General features: G+C 49.8%; 1 protein-coding gene across 1 annotated transcript in view; it reads left to right on the top strand.

Annotated features, from left to right (window-relative positions):
* Nucleotides 1–26,065, top strand: part of MRC2 (mannose receptor C type 2) — a 99,586-nt gene that overhangs the window by 20,254 nt on the left and 53,267 nt on the right. Inside the window, exons 2-6 of the mRNA XM_007061884.4 lie at nucleotides 17,188–17,595; nucleotides 19,066–19,239; nucleotides 20,227–20,391; nucleotides 22,274–22,387; nucleotides 23,949–24,092. Coding sequence (XP_007061946.2) covers nucleotides 17,188–17,595; nucleotides 19,066–19,239; nucleotides 20,227–20,391; nucleotides 22,274–22,387; nucleotides 23,949–24,092 — 1,005 coding nt within the window. The remainder of the gene's footprint in view (nucleotides 1–17,187; nucleotides 17,596–19,065; nucleotides 19,240–20,226; nucleotides 20,392–22,273; nucleotides 22,388–23,948; nucleotides 24,093–26,065) is intronic.

Below are 26,065 nucleotides of genomic sequence, written 5' to 3' on the forward strand. Positions count from 1 at the left end.
GGAGGAGATACAGAGAGGGGCTTTTTAAAAAGAGAAATATGCCAGTGTACAATGTCTTTGTTACGGGAGTGCTCTGTGAAAGAGAGATGTCTGTATAGACGGAAACAGTTCATTAGGAGCGTGAGTGCCAGTAGAGGACACTCAAGATCATGCAGCATAGTTTCTGAGTTTTGTAGGACCAGTAAGATTACTTGTTGCGCACTGCAGATGGCTTCTTATGTGTAACTCTCAACAGCTTTGGCAGCGGCTTTGTGGCCCAGCGAAGCTCACCGGCAGAGACCGCTGGAAGAAGGAACCTGTGCTCCTCACCAGCTGAGCTGGAGTGTTTTACAAAAGCCCTGATTGTTGACTTCCTTGGGAACAGAAGAGGCTGTTGAATATCCACCCTGAGTGTGTGCAGCATTGGTACAGGCTACAGGGTAGTTACGGTTGGGAAGATCATATTCTGTACAGAGGGAGTTCAGAGAAGAGCAACACCAATGATTGTGGGAGGAGACGAAAGGGAAGTTTAGACAACCCAAATCATTGTGACCAAGAGGAGATATGATGACACAAATACATCTGAAGGGTGGGAATGCTCAGGAAGGAGAGGGAACATTTGCAGTAGGTCAAGGGGGTGTATCTAAGAGTAATGGGATACAGCTGAAGAAAGGGAATAGTAGAGAAGTTCATGGCAGTGAGAACTATTAGGCTGTGGAATAATCTCCCAAGGGGAACAGGTAAAGCAAAATACTGGGGAATATAGGGCATAATCTTGCATTATCCAAAGGGGCACTGGACAATGTGAGACTTAATAAGTCTTCCCCATCTCTAAGACTATGAATGGGTTACAAGTGGGTCTCCACCTGCCTGAGACGGGTGTTCTTACTAAGGCAGGCTCTCTACAGGTGCAGTGCTGTAGCTCTGGGGGAGCGGTCAGTGTTATAAGACTGCAGGTGGCAATGCTGTAGCGCCAGGTGAGTTGGCCATTCCCTGTATGACGTGCGTGTGTACATTGCTCTGTCCCTACACATTTTGGCAGAGCTGGTCCAGAGCCATTCCCACAGCTTGGCAGTGGATTCAGAGCATGCAGGTTGAAAAGCAGCTGTTCTCCTAGGTTCTGGTTAGTGTCTGTCCCACTGCAACCTTTGCCTTCCCAGGTGGCTGTGAGAGTTAATTTTAAGATGCTCTTCCACTTCCAGACATTTTGGAGGTATCTTTGTAAACCCATCTTTCGGGGCCTTGTTGATTTATCCCTGTTGGTCGATAGTAGAGACTTTTGCACAGTTGTGACTCAGACCTTCTAAGAGATGCTGCGTGACAGTTCAGGGTTCAGAGGACTGGTTGAGGATGACTGGATGGAAACCCCTGTCCTTAGGAAGAAGGCCTATCATGCTGGATGCTTTACAGCAGTGGTTCTCAGCTGGGGGTACACATACCCCTGGGAGTACGCAGGGGTTTTCCAGGGTTACATCAACTCACCTAGATATTTGCCTAGTTTTAAAACAGGCTCCATAAGAAGCACCAGCGAAGCCAGTACAAACTAAAATTTCATACAATGACTTGTTCATACGGCTCTATATACTATGCACTGAAATGTTATTACAATAGTTATATTCTAATTGATTTATTTTATAATTCTATGGTACAAATGAGAATGTCAGCAATTTGTCAGTCATAGTGAGCTGGAACACTTCTTTGCATTTTTATGTCTGATTTTGTAAGCAAGTCTTTTTTAAGTGAGATGAAACTTGGTGTACACTAGACAAATCAGACTCCTTAAAGGGGTCCTGTAGAAAGGTTGAGAGCCAATGGTTTACGTACTGCTAATGAGAGACAGTTCCTGCCCTCAGAGAGCCAGGCAAGACAGATAGGGGAAAGAAGCATGTGGAAGGGAAGGGCCCCCGGTCATACACTGGCCTGTGCTGGATCCCTGGCTCCTGACTTCTGTGCGAGTGCCCAGTCTCCTCAACCTCCCAGAGAGAAAAGAGAGATCAAGAAGGTTTGTCGCAAGTCCTTTTTCAGGTATCTGAGCAGAGCTGTGAAAGAGCTCTGGCCTGGAATAGCAGGGGGGCTGCGGGTCAGGATTGAGATACATCAGCAGACTCGCTATGGGCCCAGGACTTGAATAGCCGGGAGTGCTGCGGAGTAGGCTTGAGGTACCTCAGCAGAGTTGGGGGGAGAGAAGGCGGGGGGACCAAAGCTGTAGGAGTTGCCATGGGGCAGGAGTTGGGTCTGTTGGGTGTCTGTGTCTTTCAGGGTAGGCAGAGTTTGGGAAAGCAATGAGCTCCCCCAGCCTCTCTCCTTCTCTTGCTGTTTTCCCTTCTTCCCACGATTTGTGATTTTTGCGTACCACAGTCTGAGCTTAGGGAAGTAAGTCATGCAGTCCACATTCTTGTGGGGGCGGGGAAAGACGATTCCTCCGTTCCTAGGCCGTGGGGCTGGCAGGGCCAAGCATAACATTCCATCACCTGCACCTCACAGGCTTCCTAGGAAAAGCCACTGCTGTCTTTGAGCTCTTGGCTGTACCCTGCTCGGTCCTGGAGATAGAGGAAGGACTTTGAATGTTGAGGTTTGGCAAAGCTGTTCAGGCAGAGAGCGTGGGCAAAATGTGAGTCACCAGAGCTGTGTGCCTGGAAAAGGCCTGTGTTAAGAAGGGGCACTGGGAGGGAGCGTTGTTCCGGGAAGGACTGCCCCCAGGGTAGTGTTACAGGTTTCTCTATTTGGTGAATATGGGATGAACGATACAAGGACCAATCCCCGTGCTGGGCACTATAGCCCGCTCTCTCCTTTTCTGTTTCACAAACGCTGCCTAGGCGCATAGGCACCAACTTTCTAATGTGCCAGGGGGTTGCTCTCCTCAGCTCGGCCCCACCCCTGCCCCGCTTCTTCCCTCCCCTGAGCACCCCCCGCCCTTGCTCCTCCCCCCTCCCTCCCAGCGCCTCCTGCGTGGGGCAGAACAGCTGATTGTGGCAGGCGGAAGGTGCCGGGAGGGAGGGGGAGGCCCTGGGGGAGGAAGAGGTGCTGATAGGGGGCTGCCGGTGGGTGGTGAGCACCCACAGAGTCGGCACCTATGAGCACTGCTGCACCCAAGTACTAGGTAGCAAGGAGGCTGAGTCCTGCCATGGCAGCAGGGCATTCTGGGATAGCGGGGACAGCTATATGAGGCCCCAGCAGCAGGACGGGCCCAGGATTGGGTGAGAGGCAGCTCCGTTGTGACTTGTGGGAGAAGTGTGTGCACACCTACCAGGAAGACTGAAGTTGAAGGATTCCTTAGTCTAAGATTATTAATTAGCATGGATGAAATTTTAATTATTTATTTTTGTACAAAAAAAAATTTTTAGATGAAAAATTGGCTCTCCCCCCCCCCATGACATTTTTCCTTGAATTTTTGGGCTGAAAAATGATTTTTTAAAAAATCGAATATTTTTTATTTGATGGGGGGAAGTCCCTCCCCCTTTTCTTCATTTTACCACTGGCAAAGGGGTTGGGGGTGGGGTAGAAGGAAAAATGTTACCCCCAAAATTTTGGGGAGTGTAGATGGGGGCAGGGTGAGGAGGATTCCGCCTTGGTCTGTTCTCTCAGGTTGGCCTTTGCAGGGACCCTTATACTATATGATAAAATACAATATCCACTGATGGCCTTGAGCAAGTGGTCTGATTCAGGTGTCTGTCTTCAGGCCCTCAGGGCTGAAAATTTTGGTCTTGGTGCCCTTTTAATGAAAGTTAAAGCCCCCGCTTCCGGCTGGGCCCGTCACTCCGAAACCGCTCGCACTGGGGTATTTGCTGGGAAGGGTGCGTTGCCAGCAGCCGAGTTAGAGCCTCTCGAGCCCAGCCCTAGGTACGGTGTCCGCCTCCTGGTACTTTGCCTCTTGTCACTTCTGAATTTTTCCGTTTCCCTTCCTCCGACCCCACAGGTGACTGATGCTCCGCTTGCCTCTTACGGGGCTCTTGTGTCAGCCAGTGCCCAGTCAGGCGAAGGCAATTGTGGGGCTGAGCCCCGTTCTCAGTGAAGGTGTATTGACATTGCAAAAACTGCCACCCCAGTGGGTGCTCATGGACTCTGCCCCGGGTGAGGCACCAAGGCCTGACTGGCCCCCGGAAGCTGGACTCTCCTCTCACCCCTCAAAGTGGTGTCTCCAGGGCAGGACAGAGGCTGGGAGTGCTGCTGGGACAGCAAAGGGGAAGCTTGCTGTGCCAGCACTCGCTTGGGCCTTCCATCTCTGGGGCTGTCAATCCCCAGGGCTAAAATTGCTTGTTATGTCCGGCCAGCCCCCTGGCTGCGTAGGCGGCGTCTCTCTGGTGCCTTCATGAGGTTGCAGAAGCCAGAGCAGCGGAGCGTGGAAGGGAATTGGCTGCCTGAAGGTAACTTTCCATTGTTTCTGTTCAGGGAGAGTCTCTGTAGCTGGCAGGTCCCACGCTCCAGGCTATAATTTTCTACCTCCAGCCTGTCTCTTTTTAGAGTAAGATGTTATTTTCTGCCTTTCTGGTCCCAGCCATCCCCCTCTGGTCTGGACAGCTTCCTTTGACCTTTAGGTGACATATGGCTGGGGCTCACAACTTAAGGCTGAGCTTCCTAAAAGGCATCTGGTGGATTTGGACACCCGTTGGTTTTAACAGGAACTGGATATTCAGATCCCTTTAGGCAGCTTTGTAAACCTCAGCCATGAGAGACTATAGAAAAGCAAAGCAGCTCTTCAGAACAGACCTTGGTGGGCAGAATGGAGATGGGGCCCATCCCTGCCCCATGTTGGAGTCAGTGGGAGCTGAGGGCACTTAACACCTCTCAGGATCGGGGCCCCCAATGGCCAGCATCCAGAGTGTCACATACCTGCTGGTTTCCGAACCCCAATCCCAGGAGTGGCTGCGAGGGAGCCAGCAGTCAGTTGCTGCCTGTGGAATGATGTCTGGATCATTCTCCTCAGAGCCTTCATTATTCTGAATTAAGAACTGTAAACCATCAAGAAATCCATGCCCAGTTTGCCCCGGGAGGATGACCGACAGGCACTAGTCATATCACTTAATGCACCACTGAGAGTTACTTGGGTACCACGGTGATGGGCATGGTGTAATGACCTGAATAGAGTGAGGAAGCACATCCCATTAACAGTAACACTTTGAGGAAACCCTGCTTCATCTCCCGTCCTCCCCGGGTCACCTGGGCTTAAAGTTAAAGGTTCACTTGGTGCCTTGGCGACACTTACTCTTAATACAGCGTCACTGTCCCGTTCAGCCCTGGTACTCTTTGCAAAGACAGGACAAGGAAAGGAATTTCACCTGGACAGACCAGGGATTAGAAATATAACAGCAGCCAGCATTTAGCAGCTGTGCCTTAGTGAAGTCTTAGAAAAGGGACAAGGGGTCTTTTTCTTCTCTCATTTACAACTGTTTTATATCAGTGTAACTCCATTGCCTTGCATGGAAAATCCTGCTGTGGGTGCGACGGCAGAGCGGTGTGTGCTCTAGATCTGCTCTGGGAATTGTTGTGAGGAAGTTCTGTGGCCTGTGTTATCGAGGTGGTCGCAATGGTCCCTTGTGGCCTTGGAATCTATGCAGCTAGGACTAGAATAGCGGCGTGGGGGCTGCGGGGCAGGACTGATGTGCATTGGCAGAGCTGGGTGTGGGGACCTCAGGACTGGAATGGCAGTGGGGGCTGCAGGCTGGGATTGAGGAGTATGGGCAGAGCAGTGTATGTGCGGGGAACCTGGGACCGGAATAGCAGTGGGGTCTGCGGGTCGGGACTGAGCTGCATGAGCAGTGCTGCATGGGGGAAGCTTGCCCAGCACTCACCTACATGCATTATGAGCCCCTCTTTCATGAGCAGTAAAACTCATTCAGAAAGTTTAAAAGTGTGATTCCATTAGCCGAACACATGGAGTTTAATAGGTTATTCCATTAGCCGAACACATGGGGTTTAATAGGTTATTCCCTGGGTAAAACGGGTAGAAACAATGCCCCAAATTTGTCCTTGGTGAACCTGCATAGATATCAGTGCAGCTGTCTCAGGAATGACTATGGTCCACTGACTATCCCCCCTATAACAGTGGTTCTCAAACATGGGTTGGGACCCCAAAGTGGGTCGGGACCCTATTTTAATGGAGTCGCCAGGGCTGGCTCATACTTGCTGGCGCCCAGGGCCAAAGCCTGAGCCCCACTACCTGGAACCGAAGCTGAAGCCCGAACTTCACCGCCCAGGGCTGAAGCCAAAGCCCAAGGGCTTAAGCCCTTGGTGGCAGGGCTCAGGTTACAGGCCCCCTGCCTGGGGCTGAAGACTTTTGGCTTTTCCCCCTCTTCCCCCGCCAGAACGGTGGGGCTCGGGTTTTGGCCCAGCCACCCAGGGCAGCTGGGCTCAGGCTTCAGTCCCCCCTCTTGGGATCGTGTGATAATTTTTGTTGTCGGAAGGGGATCGTGGTGAAACCCTGCCCTATAAGATTGCTTTGTTGTATCTGTGCAGCCTAGAACTCCGTTGTAATAAATCCATGAGTTGTTAGCTTGGTGGATGCAGTCCGAGATCTTTGTGGTTCTGGCCAACTCCAACTATCAGCAGCGTCTAGTCTTATTCTTATTTCTTTGTGTGGTGGTAGGACCCAGGAGGCCCAGTCACAGACATTGCTGTCCAGAATGTCATCCCATCAGTCCTGTCCTGGACAAGATGGTGCTAGATTGGGCTGTAGTGATCTCATTGTGGACATCAGTAGTATGAGGCAGAGTTATCTACTGCTGGAAGAGATGGTGTGCTGCTCCCCATTGCAGACAGATTTGGTTTGCCTCCATCAGTGGGGAAAGCTGCTGCCCTTGCAGGCAGCCCAGCTGCGTCTAGAGGAGCTCTTGGATCCAAAACTCCACCTTGTGCCTTGTTGGTATGAGAAGGGAGGCATCGAGAGGAGCTTAAAATGGTAGTGTGAATAGCTATTCCTCTTGCGAAATATGGCTCCTGATAAATGAATGTTACCAGCTATTCATAAGTAATAAGGTTGTAATTAATGAATAGAGGATAAAGTGTGTGCCCCTTTGGGACGTGATTTGGGTCTTTTAATTACTTAGTGTCTAGAGACTACAGTGGCAGGTACCTTAAAAGACCTGGCAAGGAAATGTTAATCACATTTCTTTGAGTGTCCCAAGCCCAAAAGAGAATCTAATTAAATCATCGCCTGAGGAAAAGCTCACCTCTGGTAAAATGGACTTACATGATTTACAAGCTTAAGTCCCATTTTTGAAAGTGCTTTAGGAGCCTGAGTGCCACTGTAAGTTGGTGGAACTTGGGCTTCTACGGGCTTAATTCACTTCTGGAAATGGAACTTAGCCAGCTAAGGCAACGTGTACTCAAGAGACTTCGCCGGCACAGCTCTTTCGGGGGGAATCCGTGGCCGACAGACTGTGCCGTCAGAAGCTGCTAGCGTAGACACAGCTAGACCAGCACAGTTGTGCTTCTACCGGTATAACTCAAGGGCGATGGTTTTACTGTACCACCAGAAGCCCAGCTTTGCAAGTGTAACCTGGTCCACGTTAGGAGTGCTTTGTCAGTATGGTATGCTAGTTCAGCTACGCCAGCAAAGCGTTACGTGTGTAGACATGGCCTGAGTCACATACGCCTTGCAATACTGAGCAGAGAAATAGCCTTAAAAATCTGGGCCTTAGGTACTCTTGAAAATTTTAGCCCTAGGCTGTGACCATACGAGTAGTGCTTTGCCAGGGTATCTGTACTGGTATATTGTACCAATGAGGCACCCCTGACAGAACCTTGCAACCCAACGTGGATCTGACAGGACCCAAGTGTAAGTGTTGGGTTTGAAAACAATATCATTATTTTGCAGAGGGGGAAACCGAGGCACAGAGCCGTGCCGTGACTTGCCCAAGGTCAGCCATTGGCAGAGCCAGGAATAGAACCTGGGTGTCCTGAGATCTAGTCCAGGATTTAGAGTGCTTTGCTGACTGGGCCCAAAGATGGAAACGCAAGTCACGTAACCTCTCAGCCTCAATTTCCCTATCTGTTTGAAGGGATAATCATGCTCACCTATCCCTAGGCGATGTTAATTAAAGTTTGTAAAGTGCTTTGAGAACAAAGTTGTGGATTGGTCCTGCTTTGAGCAGGGGGTTGGACTAGATGATCTCCTGAGGTCCCTTCCGACCCTGAGATTCTAGGATTCAAAGAGTGCCATATAAGTGCTACATATTACCATGGACAAAACGTGTGTGAGACATGCCAAGCCGTGGAGGTGTCATCCGCCAGATCTTCGCCCCTGCATTTAGTGGAGGTGGAACGCGTCGATCAACCAGCTATTTAAAGAACCAGCTCTTTGTACAAAAGTCCAGACAGGTGCCTTCATAGGGACGACTGTATGCTCATTTCAGTTAACCACAGGTGCAAACATCTGGATGACTGGATGTTCTCATAGATGCAACTGAATGTGATCTGTCACAGCAATTGGAGGATGCTCTCCACAGTGCACTTCCAGATTAAGGCGTGTCAGACTCGTGGGCTAAAGCTGCCTTTGTCCTGTAATTCCACACAGTGCCCTGGAGGGGCTGTGCTGACGCAGCTGTGACAGTGTTGTAACAGGGCTGTGATGCTTAAGCTGTGTGAAGTTCAGTTCAGTTATCTTCCAAAAGAGGTTTCTCTTTCTGCAGTGGTCGGAGAAGGCTTTAGAGAGACAAGCGGGGACGATGCCATGTCTTTCACTGGACCTGCTTCAGCTGAGGGGAGAGAGAAGCTTTCGGACAAGGCAGTCAGGCAGTTTTAGCTTCCCTCCTAGAATGGGAGGTGGTACTAATATGGCTGCAAAGCACCAGCCCCACTAATATGTTGGTCTAAATCTGCCCATTTGTTGTTGTTAATATAGTAATGCCTAGAGACACTCCCCCTCCCAACTGATACAGGGGCCCAATTGTGCTTAGTTCTGGAGATACATAACGTAAGAGACGGTCCCTGCCCCAAAGTGCTTACAGTCTAATAGGCCAGAGAGACGAGGTTCGGAGAGGAAACAGAGGCACTGAGGGGGGCAGGGACTCATCCAAGGTCACACATCAGGTCAGTGCCAGGAATAAACCCCACGTCTCCAGAGTCCCAGTCTGGCGCTCTGCCCGTGGGATCACATCACCTCTCTTAAAGCTTTGTAAATCTGACCTAGAAGCCCTTGTTCTCTTTCGACCACACAGCCTTCCCCAGCAACAGCATCTTTCCTCCTCACCTCTCCGGCCTCCCCCAGCCACTGAGATTCTGCTTCCTTCCCATGTTCCCCTCACTCCCTCCCGGCCATTCGCAGCCGGCAGAGTGCTTGGTCCACAACAGGCAAGGTCAGCAAAGCACAGCTGCCACAAGCGTTTGTATAAATAGCTTTCGGGGGAGGACCTGTCTGCTAGGGTGTGTGTACAGCACCTAGCACAACGGGGCCCTGTTCTTGGTTGGTCCTTAGATGCTATCGTAATAAATGTGATTAATAATCCACATTTCTCAGTGCTGGCTAGTATATTTTCACCCTTGACTGTTAAGTTTTTGGGACAGTTTTCAAGGGTATCTCACCACAAGCAACCAATCAGGTCCTGATACCATGCCCTGCCATTGACTGCCAGTCAGGTGCTAGCAATAACAGCAAATCCATTGGCAGCATGCCAGTGCGGTTCCATACAAAGATGCTGGGATTTCCATACTATGGTCCAGTATAGTGCGGTTCGCATAAAGATGCTGTAATCGCCTATTGCCAACAGAGTCCTCATCCTGCAGTAGTCGTGTATATGGTGCTGCTAATTTGGGTTTAGGTCCTGCAGCACCATCATGGAACTGGTGCTGCCGTGCGCCTATAGAATTACTGGTACTGAATGCACTCTGATGTCAGACGTTCCTACTGCAGGACTGCTTGAGGTTACTGCTTTGTGCGCAAAGACTGCACGGTTCTGCTTAAAGACTTTTTTTATGCATTCTGTTGACGCTCAGAAACGTCTGACCCATCCCCAGAAGAGCCCCTGTAACAACAAAACCCCAGTGTCCAACACCGATGTACGGTAACAGGCCTCGGAAAGAGGGATCCGGTGGAAATGTTTTGCAGTGTTGCAATATGTTGCTCATTCGCCGCAGTCACCTGACACCCACCTTTCCTGCTCCTTCGTCATCCCTGGAAAAAGGGCATGTTCTCTGCCGGGAGAGGTTTAGTGATGCTGCCTCTGTCCCCTCTGAGTTCCCTGCCGAGGAGCAGAGCTGGTACGAATTTGTGCTCCAGTGAATCTGGTATGTCGACCCGCTGGACTTCCTGCAGAGAGCATTTCCACGAAGTTCACGCTCAGGTCACTGTCTGTTTCAGGCCCTGTTCAACTCTTCATGGATTTAGTTTTGTAGGTGAGAGCTTCAGGGCGTCTTTATCAGCAGTGTTTGGATATTTTTCCTCTTCTGTTTGAGAGCTCCAGGGACTCAGGGCATTCATGTCTGGGTGTGGAGGGGCTGAGATGGCAGGGTTTGTGACTACAGAATTGCATGGGGGGTGTTGTGGGTGTCTTTGGGAGGAGCTTGGCATCACCAACAGGCCTCATGCAATTCAGAGCAGGGACAGTTTGCCTTTACGTTGGGGACAGTTTGCCTTTACGTTGGGCAAATAGACCCCGGGTCTTGTTTGCAGACTTGCCTGAAAAATGTAGAACGGCGGCAGCTTAAAGTGACACCAGCGAGTACGTTTCTATAGCTCGGGGCCAACGTTTTCCAGCTTGGCTGCCTAAAATGCAGCACCTAGATCTGTCTTTTTTTAGGTCCCCTAGATTAAAAATAACCCGATCTCCACTGGGGCTTCTACGACTCCCACTGATTGTCAGCAGGGTTGTGGAGTGTCTGGGGTAGCTCATGAGCGTGACGGCCAACCTCAGGGCAGGCTGTCAAGAAGCAGGTCACAAACCTCAAATTGGTTGCGAGTTCTGTCCTTAGATTTCACCAACCAAATAACAAGTGTGAACTCAAGCCCTATCGCAGCCTAACCATGCAGTCGCAGACAGTCCCCTTGGGTACTCCGGTCTATCCTGCCACCCAGGCAGGGTGGATAAAAATCAATGATTTTTTTAAAAAAAATAAAAAAAAATAGATTTTTTTAATTTGGATTTTTTTTATAAAATGCTTTTTTTCAGGAAAAAACTTATCTAAAAGTAGTTTTAATTAAGATACATTATAGCTCAAAGATATCTCATCATGGAATAAGGATTATAAATTCTAATTCTGAGTATGAGACAATATATTCATATAATGTTTAAGAAAAGTTTTGTAAATGAGTTCCAATAGTTCATGGATTAGGGACCCAATTTTATGGGGTTCCACAGGCTTCTGTATAGATTATTTAGCTTAATCTTTCTGTCTACCCAATGGGACTCAGTGCTCAGTCTAGAAGATACCATCAGAGATGCTTAGTTTTGCAATTCTCAAACTGTGGATTTGTGTCTCCAGAGGTAACATGCTTGTTAACAGCAAAAATGTTTTAAAATAAATAAATAATATATAGAGGTGAGAAATAACAGACCTCAACCCTATTGTCCCTCTGCAAATTTGTGTACACAGAGTCAATCCCTTATCTGTCTGTAAAAGTGCAAAGTTTCAAAAAGTTCAGAGAATAGAAGATTGTTGGGGGTGGAATAGATCTGGACAAGAAGAAGAGGTCTGGAGATAAATGTGAGAAGCAAGGACATATGCTTGTTTTGTTAAAATATTATATGTTTGCTGTTGAAGAAAAAAATCCAGAATACTTAACGTTGTTGTTGTTTTAGTTAAATAAAACAATTTAAATGTCGGTCTGGTGATGTTCTCCTCCTAATACAGCATGGCAAGAAAATCCTCCAAATATTAATGATTAACCTATTGAACTGGAGATAGTTCACCTCCCAATGATTTCATAAATATCTGCTTCAATTACCTTTGGTAAGAGGAATAACCAAACACTCATTCATTTTCTGTAAAACTAATCTGAGAAGTTTTCAGAATAAATCACTGTTTAAAAATGTATAGTGTGTACCTTCTAAAAATGAAACCTACATCTATCTCTGAGTTGTGAAGAATATGTATTAAGGTTGTAACAACCAACAAGAATGCACTTTTATGTAGAAAACCGTGATTAAATCGAGTCTTCCTGACTAGTGGTTTAAATCATGATTTAAATTGTGATTCAAGTCAATTTGATGTAAATCAAATCCGCCCTATCCCCGGGCAAACTTGCCTTTGTGATAGATGGTCTCTTACACCAAAAACCACAGCAATACTCAGGTTACTCCCAGTCCCAAATGACCAGTCCTTACCCCAGATCAGTTGCACCTTAGACCTGACACTTAAGACACTTGTAGCCAATCAGATAATAAACCAACTAAAGAATTATTAACTAAGAAAAAGAAATGAGTTATTTACAAGGTTAAAGCAGGTCAACATACGCACACAAATGAGATACAGCCTTAGGTCCAAAAAGGTAATAGAAACTGCTGTGATATGCAAGTTTTCTATGTCCTCTATAGCTAGCCCAAGCTAAGGAGCTTGGGGATCCCTTGCTTATGCTTAGAAATATTGCCCTCTCCAAATTCCAAGCAGTGTAGTGTTACAGGTCCTCTGGTCAGGGATTTTTATTTCCTTCCCCCAAGTCCAAGCTGAAGGGACAAATGTTTGCACTGGTCTCCTCTTCATATGGGGGAGACACAATCAACAAAGTCTTTGTCTTTTGATTTTCACAATGGCTCATTTGGTTTCAGTGGGCTTTCTTGTGGGCAGGCCCCGCAGTCTACATTAATTAGTGCTTCTTTCCTGTTTGGTGTGTTACACAGTTACAGAGGTTCACACTGCAAACCCTCAGTATAATTTTATACCATGGGCTACAGGTGTCATAAGCGAGATCAATACATTCAGCAGCCTACAAGCGTTTCATCAAGTCTAAACACGAACGTCTGTTTTAACAATACTAACACGCAGGTGCGTTAGACTGGTTTCCAGCTATGCATTTGTCAGTATTCCGCAAGGCCCCAGAGGCCTTGGCATGAGCAGGCGCCTGGTCTGCCAGCGTCATAGCGAGCATCTTAAAAATCAGAATGCTTATTTGATGACTGAATCTGGCACTGGGTGCCTGACTTTAAGCAATCGACTTTGAAAATTATGGGTTATTGATAAAGCTCCATGTTTGTTGCAGAAGTCACAGATTCCATGACTTCCTTTGACCTCTGTGACTTCTGCAGCAGCTGGTCGCCTGGGGCTTCCCTCCCTCTACTCCCTGGGGGAGTGACAGCAGGTCCCCTGGGGCTTCCCAACCACCACCATGGCTGGAGGAGCAGCAGCAGGCCCCTCGGGGTTCCCCCCCACACCTCTGGTGCTGCTGGATCCCTCCCCCCACAGAGCTCCACCCCTGCCCCCCAAGATTCAGTCATGGGTATTTATGGTATAAGTCATGGATGGGTCACTGGCCGTGATTTTGTGTTTTTTGCCTGTGACCTGTCCATGACTTTTGCTAAAAATACCCATGATTAAATCTTAGCCTTAGTTATTGATTATTTTTTCAGTCTCCATCATGTTTGAAACTTCTCTGAGAGAAAGAAGCCCATCCTTCTTTCTCTTCAAATTTGTATCCCTTTCAACTTACCAAACATTGATTTTTCTTTTATTCACCCCCACAATGGGAGCTTGAAATTAACACTTTATTTGGTTTTGTTTCTTTGGGCTTATCTAGACTGTGCTGCAGTGTAGATTACGGGGGTCTGGTTTGCAGCACCCATCAAAGAGTTTCATTCTGACCTGCACTGTGTGAATGATGCTTTTAGTTTGCACCAGCAGTGTCCGCACATTGCAGTTATGGTGCAGCTCTTTGGTGTGCTCTGCCATTCACACCCTTCTAATCCACACAACAGCTCAGTGTAGTGTGACAAAGCTCTGTCCTTGCCTCCGTGGGTCCTGCATTTCCTGGCGGATTTCGCTAGCCTCAGAGGCTCACTGTGACCCTCCACGTAACCCTTCTTTCTCTAGAGACAAGGGTCACAGTCTACTGAGCCATTTTCATCATAAGCCAGCAAGGGAGGTGAGGAGAAGTTATCCTTCCTTGCACAGTCTTTGTTGTCTCCCAGTCTCAGTGATTAATCAGGGGGCAAAGGTGGGGGGGGAGCCCGGGCTCCAGCCCAGGGACCCTAATAGTATCAACTATGGTAGCGGACCTTTTAGAAACATGACCTGTACAATTCCCTGGGCTACTTCCCCCACAGCAGCCCTCACTTCCTCAAGCTCCACTTTACTCTTACTTCAGGGCCTCCTTCCTTGTGCCAGATATGGTGTGTACTACTCAGCCTCTCCAACAACGCAACTTCCTCCCACAGCTCCTGACATGCACACCCACCTGACTGACTGGGAGGCTTTTAACTAGTTTCAGCCAGCCCCTGATTGGCTTCAGGTGTCCCAATCAACCTAGCATTCTCCCTGCCTTCTGGAAAGTTCTTAATTGGCCCCAGGTGTCTTAATTGAGCTGGAGCAGCTTCCATTTCACTTAACCTGGTACCAGGGATTTGTTTAGCCTGGAGCTGTATCTGTCTCCCACTAAAAGAAAAGGAGTACTTGTGGCACCTTAGAGACTAACCAATTTATCTGAGCATGAGCTGTAGCTCACGAAAGCTCATGCTCAGATAAATTGGTTAGTCTCTAAGGTGCCACAAGTACTCCTTTTCTTTTTGTGAATACAGACTAACACGGCTTTTACTCTGAAACCTATCTCCCACTACTTTTCTATAGCCATCTGGCCTTGCCCCGTCACAGTAGACATGACCTTACTTTAATATCATTCATGGTGTTACCTCTACTTGGGAGTTGGACTGTTAGATAACGTTTGTTTCAGAGCCGGCTTGAGGAACATAAAATATTATTTATATCTAAGTCCTACAAAAACAGAAGCAATTTTAAAAAAATTTTGCAACAGCAAGTCAGTTTAAAACAAAGTTATTTAAATTCTGTGAGCTGTTTGCAACTTCATTATGCTGGAGCACCGGTTGCAACAGCATAGTTAATTTGGAGTGGAAATTTCAGTTTAATAGAAGTTTAAAGACATTTTATTATTATTGTAAAAATCTTATAAAAATGATAAGAAACCCTCTCCCGAAAACTCTAACCATAGAGTGTAAACTTTAAGTAGGATTTATTTTTTCATGATGAAAAATAAGTTGATAAAAACAGAACAAAGAGTTCCAAAATCACCCCTCTTTGAAATTTTTACTGGCGAGTCTTGGGTTTTTTCGGCCCCTTTTGCAAGACATTTGAAATGCCCCACTCTGCACTCTGTACCGCATGTTGCTCCTCACATGCAGATTAATACAATATCAGCATGGCGCTTTCCCCTTTATAACTGGGGTGGGGGGGAGCACCGCATGAGCAGTGGTGCCCTAACACATCAGCTGGTGAGAAACACACGTTTTCACTGATTCTCACACAGTTCTGGAAAGCTGAAGTCTAACACAAAGCAAGCAGATTTTTTTAGGCAGATTACCTTCCAGGGCACTCTGGCCTGTGGATATACAGGAGTCTGAAGTTGCCAGTAGAGTGACAGTTCAGTGCAGACGCAGTAAATAGCGCTGTCTAGTATCTGTTGGAGGTGGAAGTGAAAGCCTTGTGGAGGGTTGTCGTGTTGTTGACGGTGTTGTAGCCAATAGGAAAGTGGCAGGGAATGCAGAAGGCTTGTCCCGGAGTTAATTTCCTTACTTTCAAGGTTTTGGGTGAGTAGGCTGTATTCTAATGTAGCCTTAGCGATGACTAAACCAAGTTTTTGTTTCGGTTAGATCTGAGAGTTCTAAGGCCGGTCATGTTTCAAGCCACAACTATCTGAAAGTGTCACTTATGTTAAGAGAGTGATGCTTCTGCAGGGTCGGTATTCCTTGGTTCTCTTCCTAGCTCAGCCGCTGGCTTTAGAGATGTCTGATATGGGGTGTGATTGCGGCTGTATTTGAAGTTTTGTTACTGGTTGTTAGGCTGTACGTATCTGCCAGGAACCCTGGATAATTACTCAGGCCGTAGTCTGCGCTCGAGCCCATACTGCTGCGATACCCAGGCTAGCTCTGGTGTACGTCTACACAAGCTGCGATCGCACCCTGTAGCTGCCGTATAGATTTACTTGTAGCGTGTGTGGTCTTGAGCAACTCACTTTACTTCTCTGTCCCTCCAGTATTTCCCCAATGGTCAAATGATCAAAACCATTTAGACTGGGATTAGGCACTCCATTCCCATTGAATCGAGTCCCTATGTCCTTCAGCCCCCTTGAAAAATCACTGAAGCGTAGCGAAAAATGTACAACGTAGACACACAAACAAGGCATAAAGAGATCAAAGCTCAAACGTGACCTAAACAATGAGGAAAAGAGAAGAAAAACTAACGCCGCATAGCATGAGTTGTTTGCTCTGCTTTCTGAAAGTGTTTTCCATCAGGAAGGTCGAACTCGCAAGTCACGTGGTGTGAGACCTTCCCCAAAGTACTGTGTGTGTGTTCCAATATTTTTTTTAAACAAGGCCCCAGATGTGCATAAAAGTGATGAACACCATTGTGTTTCCCTGCATAGCTATATTTTTTCAGCTTTGAACGTACTGGCTAAAGAAGACATCCTCTGGCTGAGCCATAGACCTGGGCTGTACTTCCAGTGGTGGAGAGCAAGTTTAAAATCCATTGTTAGAAGGCAACCTAGCATTCTTTTAACAGGCCAGTTGAATTGTTGGGGCCAGTTAGTGAACTGAGAGCAATCAGTGCAAGCTCAGGTTTTAATGGCACTTAGTTCCTCTGTTGAAGAAATTCCTTTTTGCCAGGATCTTTGTATCTTTACTAATACCTAAAACTCACCTGCTGACATCCTGTGAAGCTTAATTATTGTTTTTCAAGCACTTGGAGACCCTTCCATGCCAATCAGTGGAAAAATACTCCTCCTTGTTATCCTGTTAGGAGACAGAGGCTAAGGAATAAACAACCGTCACCACAAGCCGAGAGCGTCCTGAAAAGCAGTGTGATCTGTTATGACTCCAGGAACTTCCGTACCAGAGCAGACCCACAGTCCAGCTGTTGTTACGGTGTGTGTTACAGTATCTCCCAGAGGTCGTGCTGAGAGCAGGGCCCTACTGTGTTAGGTGCTGTACAACGCAGCAGGGGAATTGATCGGCCCTGGTAATTGTTGTCCAGGCTGGTGTCACAGCAGAGGCTGCTCACATTCACATCAGGGCCTAATCCTTTCTCACTGGCTTTATTCTCTTTGTCTTCCAGATTCCAAGGTGTTTCTGATCCACAGCAGCAGGCTGCAGGGCTGCTTGGAGACCAAGGACACCCTGGTGAAGGTCTCCAAAGCCTGCAACGTCAGCGCCCCAGCCCAGCAGTGGAAATGGGTCTCCCGGAACCGACTCTTCAACCTCGGGACCATGCAGTGCCTCGGGGTCTCCTGGCAGGGCATCAACTCCACCGCGGCAGTGCAGTCACTGGCCACCTACGAGTGCGACCGCGAGTCCGTCAACATGAGGTGGAGCTGCCGGAGCTTAGGGGAGCATCTCTCTCAGTATCTGAACGCCAAGGCAGGGAACCTCTCCCTGGCACCTGCCGAGAGAGGAGATCAGGCACGCGGTGGGCAGTGGAGTGTCTATACCACCCATGAAGATTTGTGCTCCAGCCCCTATTCTGGTAAAGCCTGGGGAGGGCTCTGTGGTTCTACATTGTCCCCATGATCTCTGGTTGCTTCCCTATTGTTCTATGATCATAGTAGAGCCCAGAGGCTCCTATTGAGATCAGGGTTCTGTTGTGCTCGGCGCTGTACAAGCGCATGGAAGAGTCAGCAAGAATTCAGCCATGTGCCCATTATTACTCTTTGAAATTAGGTCTTCAGCCTTATCATCATCATCATTTATTTGTTAATCGAAGTTAAGGAAAACAGCCCTTGCCCCAAACAGCTTAGAGCACAAGGCCCCGATCCTGCATCCATATCTGGTAGGGCCTGATCCACTTTGCATTGAAGTCAGTGGAGAGACTCTCATTGACTTCCTAGATTTTTAGGGCCAAAAGGGAGGATTATGATTTATTATGGGGATTATGTATTTGTATTGTGGTAGCCCCTAGGAGCCCCAGTCGTGGAGTAGGACCCCATTGTGCTAGGTGCTGTATATCCTGCATCGAGTCTGTCTTGTAGCCAGCATAAATGGGAATTGGATTGGGCCCTTAGCGCACACCCCTTGCGCAATTCTGTCGGCTTGAATCAACTCCACAAGGATCTGTCCCATTACAGGATAGGGGCCTAGGAGCCTGGCTGCCTGGGAAATCCCCAGGGGGAAGACCTGTATAAGGGTTTTTAAAATCATTTTTCTTTCCTCCCATAAATATAGTAAACGTCTATACTTACAGGCATGCTTGTCTCCCAGGGAGCTGTGCACTATACGAATGAACAGTCTGTACCAAGGCTGCAGGGGAGTTGAAATACAAGCAGCTGAATGGTCCGTAGAACTTTCCATCTTTTCTTCCTAGGATCTCAAAGCAACAGCAAACAGGATGTTGACGATGTTATTTAAAGCACCGTCCTGCTGAGACCCTTGGAAACAAATCAAAGCCTGCAGTGAAAACCTAATTAAACCCCAGCTTCTAAGGCTATATCTACACTAGCGACCTTACAGCGGCACAGCTGCACCACTGGAAGGTCTCCCAGTGTACTTTATGTTGGTCAGGGGTGTGTTTTTTCACACCCCTGACTGACAAGTTTTACCGACAAAAGTGCTAGTGTCGACACAGTCTAAGGGCCCGATTCTCCACTGCCCTTCATCTTGGGTCATTCTTTATGCCACTGTGGAGTGGGTGTGAATCAGCAGTAGCTTTGCACTGCTGTGGTGACTCCACCAGGCGCAGAGCAGTGGAGAGTTGGGCCGCAAGGGTTCCGAAAGCTCAAACAAATGAGGAAGTTCTGGGGCTGGGGTGGTGGCCAGGGGGGGCTGGAGCATAATAAATCTAGGGCTGGTAGAGTCCACACTGTAGAACTTCCGTGGGTAGAAGGGGCTGAGCCGGAGTACAGTGCTGTACCCTGCATTGCATTTTTCCTCGGCAACCCTCTGTCCCCCAGGAAGGGAGGCCGAGTTACGGGGAGGATTTTCTCACTCTTTCTCTCTGCAGAAATTTACACCATCCAAGGCAATTCCCACGGGAAGCCCTGCACCATCCCCTTCAAGTACGACAACCAGTGGTTCCATGATTGCACCAGCACAGGCCGGGAGGATGGGCATCTGTGGTGCGCCACCACGCAGGATTATGGCAAAGATGAACGATGGGGCTTCTGTCCCATTAAGAGTGAGTGGCGATTGGCCTATCCAGAAGCTTAGCAACAAGGGGGTGAGGCTATGATCGTCAATAACTGGCCTGGCACCAAGTGCAGGTTGCTCTTTGGGTGATGCCAGCCTGGCATTGCAGAGCGGAGGGTTGCGTCAGGGATACCAGCCTGGCACTGGTGAGGGGGTGAGGGATGCAGCTCTGTGGGGGATACCAGCCTGGCATCAGGTGGGGGCTCCGTGCTGGCAATGAAGGGAAGGAGCTCGACTGTGCTTACTGGAGAGGAGGTTCTACCACAGCCGAGGTGAAGGGAACAACACCACCGCACCCCTTATCCTCCCGCAGTGTGGCCTGGCGTTTAATTCAGGGCAGGAGGGTGCTTTGCCGTTGGGCTCTGAGACTCTGGTGTATTCCCAGCCCTTTCTCCTGAGCTTTCACAGCTTCAGCCCTCCCACTGTTAGCCCCTGGCCCCTTCGGCCTTTGTCGACAGTTCTCGGCATCTCCTCCAAGAGCAGCACGAGTGGAGAGATTCAGACGCTGTGCTGGGCAGGGTGCGGATTGGTGAGGCACCACCTGGTTTAGCTCATTCCCAGCTGGATTCTGCAACCCTTCCTCAGCCCAACTGGTCCCAGGGCAGTCAGAGGGACACTTGGCAGAGGAAGGTGCCCAGTGCGGGACACGGTTAATCATGTTGTGTAACCCTGGGTCGGAGAAGGGAGTAATGGCCAGTTGTCTGCCTGCTATGCTGCATGCATTTGCCATGGTCTCGCACCTGGGCAGAGCCAGAGGCCACCCCAGTCCTTTGGGTCTGCAGTGGGCATGGCCTGCCATTGTGGTGTCCCTGAAAGAAAATTGCAGCCTCTGTAATGAGAAGGAAGCCTAATGGGAGCTGCACTTCAGGTCGTTAGAGGCATGTGCCCGCCTGCCGCTGGCTCTCCAGAGAGCTCTGCGCACACATCAGAGTTAACCCCTGGCTCTCCCTGCCTCGCTTCCCATCAATCTCCACAGGCAACGACTGCGAGACCTTCTGGGACAAGGATCACCTGACCAACAGCTGCTACCAGTTCAACTTCCAGTCCACCCTGTCCTGGCGGGAGGCGTGGAGCAGCTGCGAGCAGCAGGGAGCCAATCTGCTGAGCATCACGGAGATCCACGAGCAGACCTACATCAACGGTGAGCCTGCACTGCCCTGCTGGGGCTGGCCCGGGGAAGGAAGGGGTGAATGGAAGGGGGGGCCCTGGTTCAGGCTCCTCGGCAGGGGATGTGGAGGCATCAGTTAGTGCCAGCACTTGGCCTCCAGCGCTCCTTTGAGGCGAGCTTCGCCGCAGGGAGAGGCTGCTTCCGCCGCAGCGAGGGCATCCCCAGCAACCGCCAGGGTTGTCTGGACAGGGGCAGCTGTAGGGGTCTCCTCTGTGCTGGCTGCCGGGCCGTTCAGCAGTGATGTCCCTGGCCTCTTGACACTACAGCTGCTTCAGCACCCTCTCCTGGAACACGTCCTCGTGCGCTCACCATAGCGTCACTGTGCTCGTTAGCCTCCAGCTTGCCGCAAAACGCTGTAAGGCAAATCAGCTCGTTGTCTGCAGGGCTGGACTAGGTTTTTCTGGGTTCTCACTGCTCTGAGTGGGGTGGTGCCCCCAGGCCGAGCAGGGGCTGGCCATGCGGATGTGCCGTAGCACGACGGTTGCTCTAAGAACGGGGTGGGAGTGGTGCGCTGGACTCGGATGCTTTGGGAAACTTGAATGGAAGGTGCTGTGTAAACCTGCCATTGAGCTGTTGACTAGCACTGCCCTGGGCTCTTCTCGGAAGTCTTCCATAGCGCACTAACATGGGCAGTGGGTGAACGCGCTGTTGGGGGAGGCTAGCCCTTGCCCCTCTGCCTGACGTCCTGCCCCTCCCCTTCCGCTCTCCCTCCCCCACCAGAGCCCGGAGTGTGCGCACACACACCCCATGGCCACTGCCCCCCCATGCACACCAAGCGTGCTGGGTGGACAGCACGGTCCCAGCACCAGACATTTGGGAGGCAGGGCATGGCCCCGGCCCCAGCCCCCCCAGTCCTGGGCCTTGTGTGCACCAGCCCCAGCCTGCCTGCCTGCCTGCCCCAGCCTCTTGGCCACAGAAGAGCAGGAAGGGAACTGGAAGCAGGCAGGAGGGGATCTGGGGGCAGAATGTGGCCTTCCCCTGCCTATGCTACCTGTCGCCCATGCTCACTAACCTCAATATTAACCCCCTTCCGAGAGTGAGTGGGTGGGCCCTTACAAGGGGGACCCTTTAGAGACCTGTGGGTGTGGCAGGACGCGTCTGTAGCCTGGAACTTGACAGAGAGCAGTTTGTGCAGCTGGAGAATCTGCCAAGGTGGGTACGCCTGTTCGCTTAACGAGGTGTGTGGCGGCCTCGAGAGGTGCATGGGTGTTTAGCAAATCACATCAAGGTGAGGCCGGGCAGGTTCCCTGGAGGGTCTGTGTGACCCAGCAAGATGGCAGCTTGCTGCCCGGATTTAGGGATATGCCCCTTTATCCTATCGGAGTGACTGACATCCTTTGAGCAGCTTCTGCCCGCAGCTGTGCATGTGTCCCTCCTGCTGCAGTCCGTGTGGGGGAGGCGATGCGCACACAGCCGTGGCAGGCTGCAGCCGTGCAGCTAATGCGTGGGCCATTGCTGTTGTATCGCCTACGCGTGTGGGTGGCTACGTGGAAGAGGCCATTGGCGTCGTCAGCGCTCTGAGCAGGGAAGAAGCGCGAGTGATGTTTTTAGGGACAGGTTCTGGATCGGCAGCCTGGGTAGTAGCAGGAGGGCAGGTTTCACCCACAAGGTTGTCAGGCTGACGGGGGAGCTTGGTCTCTTTGGCTCCTCTGGTCTTTGTCGTCTCTTCTGCCCACCGACGAGGGGGGCAAGCGGCCCCGGGTGCATTGGCAGCTTGTATGCCAGGGACCCGGGCCTGGAAGGAGCCGTGTTTGTCGAAGTTGATGCTGGGGGCCCGCTAGTCTAGAGCTGCTTTACTTGTGAGGCCTTCCCAGAACAGGAGGTGTCTGACGCCATCGTCCTCTCTCTGTCCCAGGGCTGCTGACGGGCTACAGCTCCACCCTCTGGATTGGGCTCAATGACCTGGATATGAACGGGGGCTGGCAGTGGTCAGACAACTCGCCCCTGAAGTACCTCAACTGGGAGAGTGGTACGTATGGCTGAGGGGTATTTAAAGGGTGATGCAGATGGGGAGCAGGATCCTGCAGTGGGGTGGGGTCCTGGCGAACTCAAAGCAGGAGGGAGACAAAGGCAGGTGTAGATGCTGTCCATGGGCAGCACGGCAGAGGAGGGAGGGGTGTAGAGACCCTCTGTTGTGTTACTGTGCAAATCCCAGCATCCTGCCCCAGAAGGCGAAGGAGAGATGGACCAGGCGGCTGCAGGATTTAACAAGCAGGCTCATTCGCTGGCGCATATGTGCCAGCAGCACTTTGCCGTAGGTGGAATTACCTCACTTCTCTCTGCTCTACGTGATGCGTGGGGACTGAGAGGAAATGGGAGACATCGGTGCCGTGCAGGGGACCAGGTCTCAGGGCTGCTGGGTGCCAGGGAGCTGCGTGCCTGGGCCAGGAGCTGCCATGGATTTGTGTGCCACTTGACACCAGAGAAGTCTGGGCCATGTGCTGTGGTGAGACTCCATGATTCCATGGAACTCCATGCCACATGAAACCTGATGCTGGAGGTGAACATTCACACTGCAATATTCCTGGGGTGAAATCCTGGCTCCATTGACTTCAGTGGGAGTTTTGCCATCGAGTGCAGTGGGCTCAGGATTTCCCCCGAGTGCCATAAAGGGGGGGAAAAGATTCTAGAAAATGAATATCTTAAAAATTAATTTAATCTAATCTGGGACCACAAATACCAAAATGCTTTAATTGTAATGCTGTGGTTATTGCATGGCAGGGCAGAGTAAAGGCAGCATGGGTGCCTTAACTGTATTTCCATATCTCACCCTGTTTGGATTTCTCTGAAACATAACTTTAACTCTGAATTTCCTGGGCTCACAAGGCTTGGTTTGGGGATAATTCCAGCATCCCTGTAATGATCTTTACCCCTAAATTACTGATACAGACTCTCAGCCTAAACTCCATCGTGATGTAACTTCTTGCCATGGAATATAAAATAATGAATGGTCCTGTATAATAGAGGCCAGCTGTCTGCTCCTGTTTACCGCATTCCATGAGACAAGCCCTCGGGGACATGCAATTAATTTTAAAGGCAACATCTTAAAGTCACTCCTTCCTTTTCTCTGCCTGTATTTAACCTGTGGCATTTGCTGTGGAAGGATGTTATTGGGGGAGGTAATGTAGGGGGCTGGATTTTCAATACTGACTTCAGAAAATCAGACCCTAGTAAGTTTTAGGGTTACATATTTACCTGAATAAGAATAGCACCTGCCGGGACACTAGCTGAGGTTTTAAAGGCCCCAGGCTCTTATGCTTCAAGGTATAAGCTGATTACCAGTTTAGGGGTCAGGAAGAAATTTCCCCTGCTGTATAGCATTGCTCCAAAAGCAGTATGATAGGGTTTTACTCCTTTTTTTTTTTTTTTTTTAAAGCATCTGGCAGTGTCCACTGAATGGACCATGCTTCTCTGCTATGGTTTCTGTTTGAACTCCTCTGTATTCATCCAGGGGATGGGCTCTAATGCTTGTATTTTCCCTACCGTTCTTCCTCCCTTCTCGCCCCCCACCCCCAAATTCCTGCTTGTAGACCAGCCTGACAATCCCAGCGAAGAAAACTGTGGGGTGATCCGGACAGAGTCCTCGGGGGGCTGGCAGAACAGGGACTGCAGCATCGCACTGCCTTATGTGTGCAAGAAGAAACCCAATGCCACCTCCGATCCGTTCACGACAGGTGAGCTGGAGAGGCTGCCAGCACTGCAGTGCTCCAAGGCAACACTTGTATGCAGAGATCTCTCTCTCCCTCTCCCCCCCCCCCCCCCCCCCCCCCGCTTTTCTGTTTCTTTCTTTAATAACAAAACAACCCCCCTGGGCGCACTCTGCACAGGTGTCCGTACTGGTTGGTTTGTTTTTTAAAAAAGGAAAAAAGAAGGCGAGGGTGCTCAGCACCTCTGTGTATGAGACCCTAAGATCCTAGGCCTGGATGGGGCCTGATTCTGCACCGCCTTGTACCTCTGGTTGGGTCCAGTCTCTCGCCCACGCTTCCCTTCCCAGGGTCGCTTACTGAGAACCCTAAGTACAGAATTGCGTCTATCACTGCGGCTTGTGTTTTTCTTCCTATGATGAGGGATGAGCAATCCCCTCCTGCAGAGGGAACAAGAACTGCCTCAGTAGCCAGTGGGAACCTTTGCGCATCACACAAACCAGACAGCTCTCTGAAGTTGCCAAACTGGTTTCTTTTGATTGTTTCCCACCTCTCCCGCAGCCTCTGCCCTTCCAGTTGGGATATGTTAAAATATCGCATGGTTTTGCCCCCATTTGGAATCGCTCTGTGCAGGTGTCCAGTGACGACCCATGGTGCAAAGCGGTGTTGAATCCGCCCCATCCCTTCATAAGACCTTAGGGCCTGACGCTAAGAAGGGCTGAACCCCACAGCTCCCATTTAAATGACTGGAGTTTGAGGGTGCTGATCACCTTACAGGTTCAGCTTGTTTCACTGTGGGTACAGTACGTGGGGAAAGCTGCCAGAATGCTAATGCGCGCCATAGAAACGCTACTCATTTCCTCTCCTTCCTCCAGGCCCCTTTCATCTCCGCAGCCTTATGTCTGCAAGGTGGTGATTACACATCCCAGGTGTGTTTGGCCTCCTACCTTTCAGCCACACAAGAAGAGAACTGACTCCCCCCAGAGCGGTACAGCCTAGAGACACTCGGTGCAATTATGAAATGGAAATTAGAAGAGGCAAAATGGGAGCTTTAATCATGTTCCAGGGGGAGGAGGGGGCATTATCGCTCTGGGTGTGACATTACTGCTATCCAATCAGAAGGCTTCTTTGGTGTCTGGCACTCTAAATCATTGAACAAATTCCTCTGCTTTGTAGCTGATGGTTATCTTGAGTGACTCAGTTCTCAGCTCCATGTGGGTCAGGTCTCCCAGCTGCTCAGCACTTCTCCACCTTACGATGAGTACAAAGCATTCTCCAGGCTGCTGACCTGCCCCCCGAGCAGGCGTGCCGAGATGTGTGCCAAGCTAGCTGCTTTCCTACAGCTCGCACTAAGGCTGCTTTGTAACAAACATGAAATATATTGCACATCTAATGCCAGTGTCTGACTGACAACCTTCTACCAAGTGCTGTGTCAGAAATAATAAACCAGACAATGCACCATGCTGTGTCTGGCTCTTCTCTTCACGCTCAATTTTCTATGTTTTATTCATCTGGTGGGTGGTTGTTTTTTTTCCCCTTCAGTAAATCTCTGTTTTCACAAGAGATTTTTTTTTTTCTTACTAGCGTGGCCTTTCTCTGCCTGTTTCTGATGGGGCTGTCAGCATGTTGCTGCTGTTTTATTATTATTTTAATAATTCTGTTTGAATTGTGATAGCCCCTAGGAGTCCCAGTCCTGGACAAGGACCTCAGTGCGCTAGGTGCTGTACAAACACAGAGCAACCGAAGTTATGTGACAAGGCTGATTGCATGAACTGCCACCACCACCATGTGGACATCCATCCACTGAGAACTTGATTGCGGCCCACCGTGCGCATTGCATATACGTAGAGCCCTACCAAATTCATGGCCGTGAAAAGTGCATCATGGACCGTGAAATCTGGTCTCCCCCTTGAAATCTGGCTATTGTAGGGGGGCCACGGTATTGCCACCCTTACGTCTGCACTCCCTTCAGAGCTGGGCAGCCGGAGAGCGGTGGCTGCTGG

Source organism: Chelonia mydas, chromosome 27, assembly GCF_015237465.2.
Source record: "Chelonia mydas isolate rCheMyd1 chromosome 27, rCheMyd1.pri.v2, whole genome shotgun sequence".
Classification (NCBI taxonomy): Eukaryota; Metazoa; Chordata; order Testudines; family Cheloniidae; genus Chelonia; species Chelonia mydas.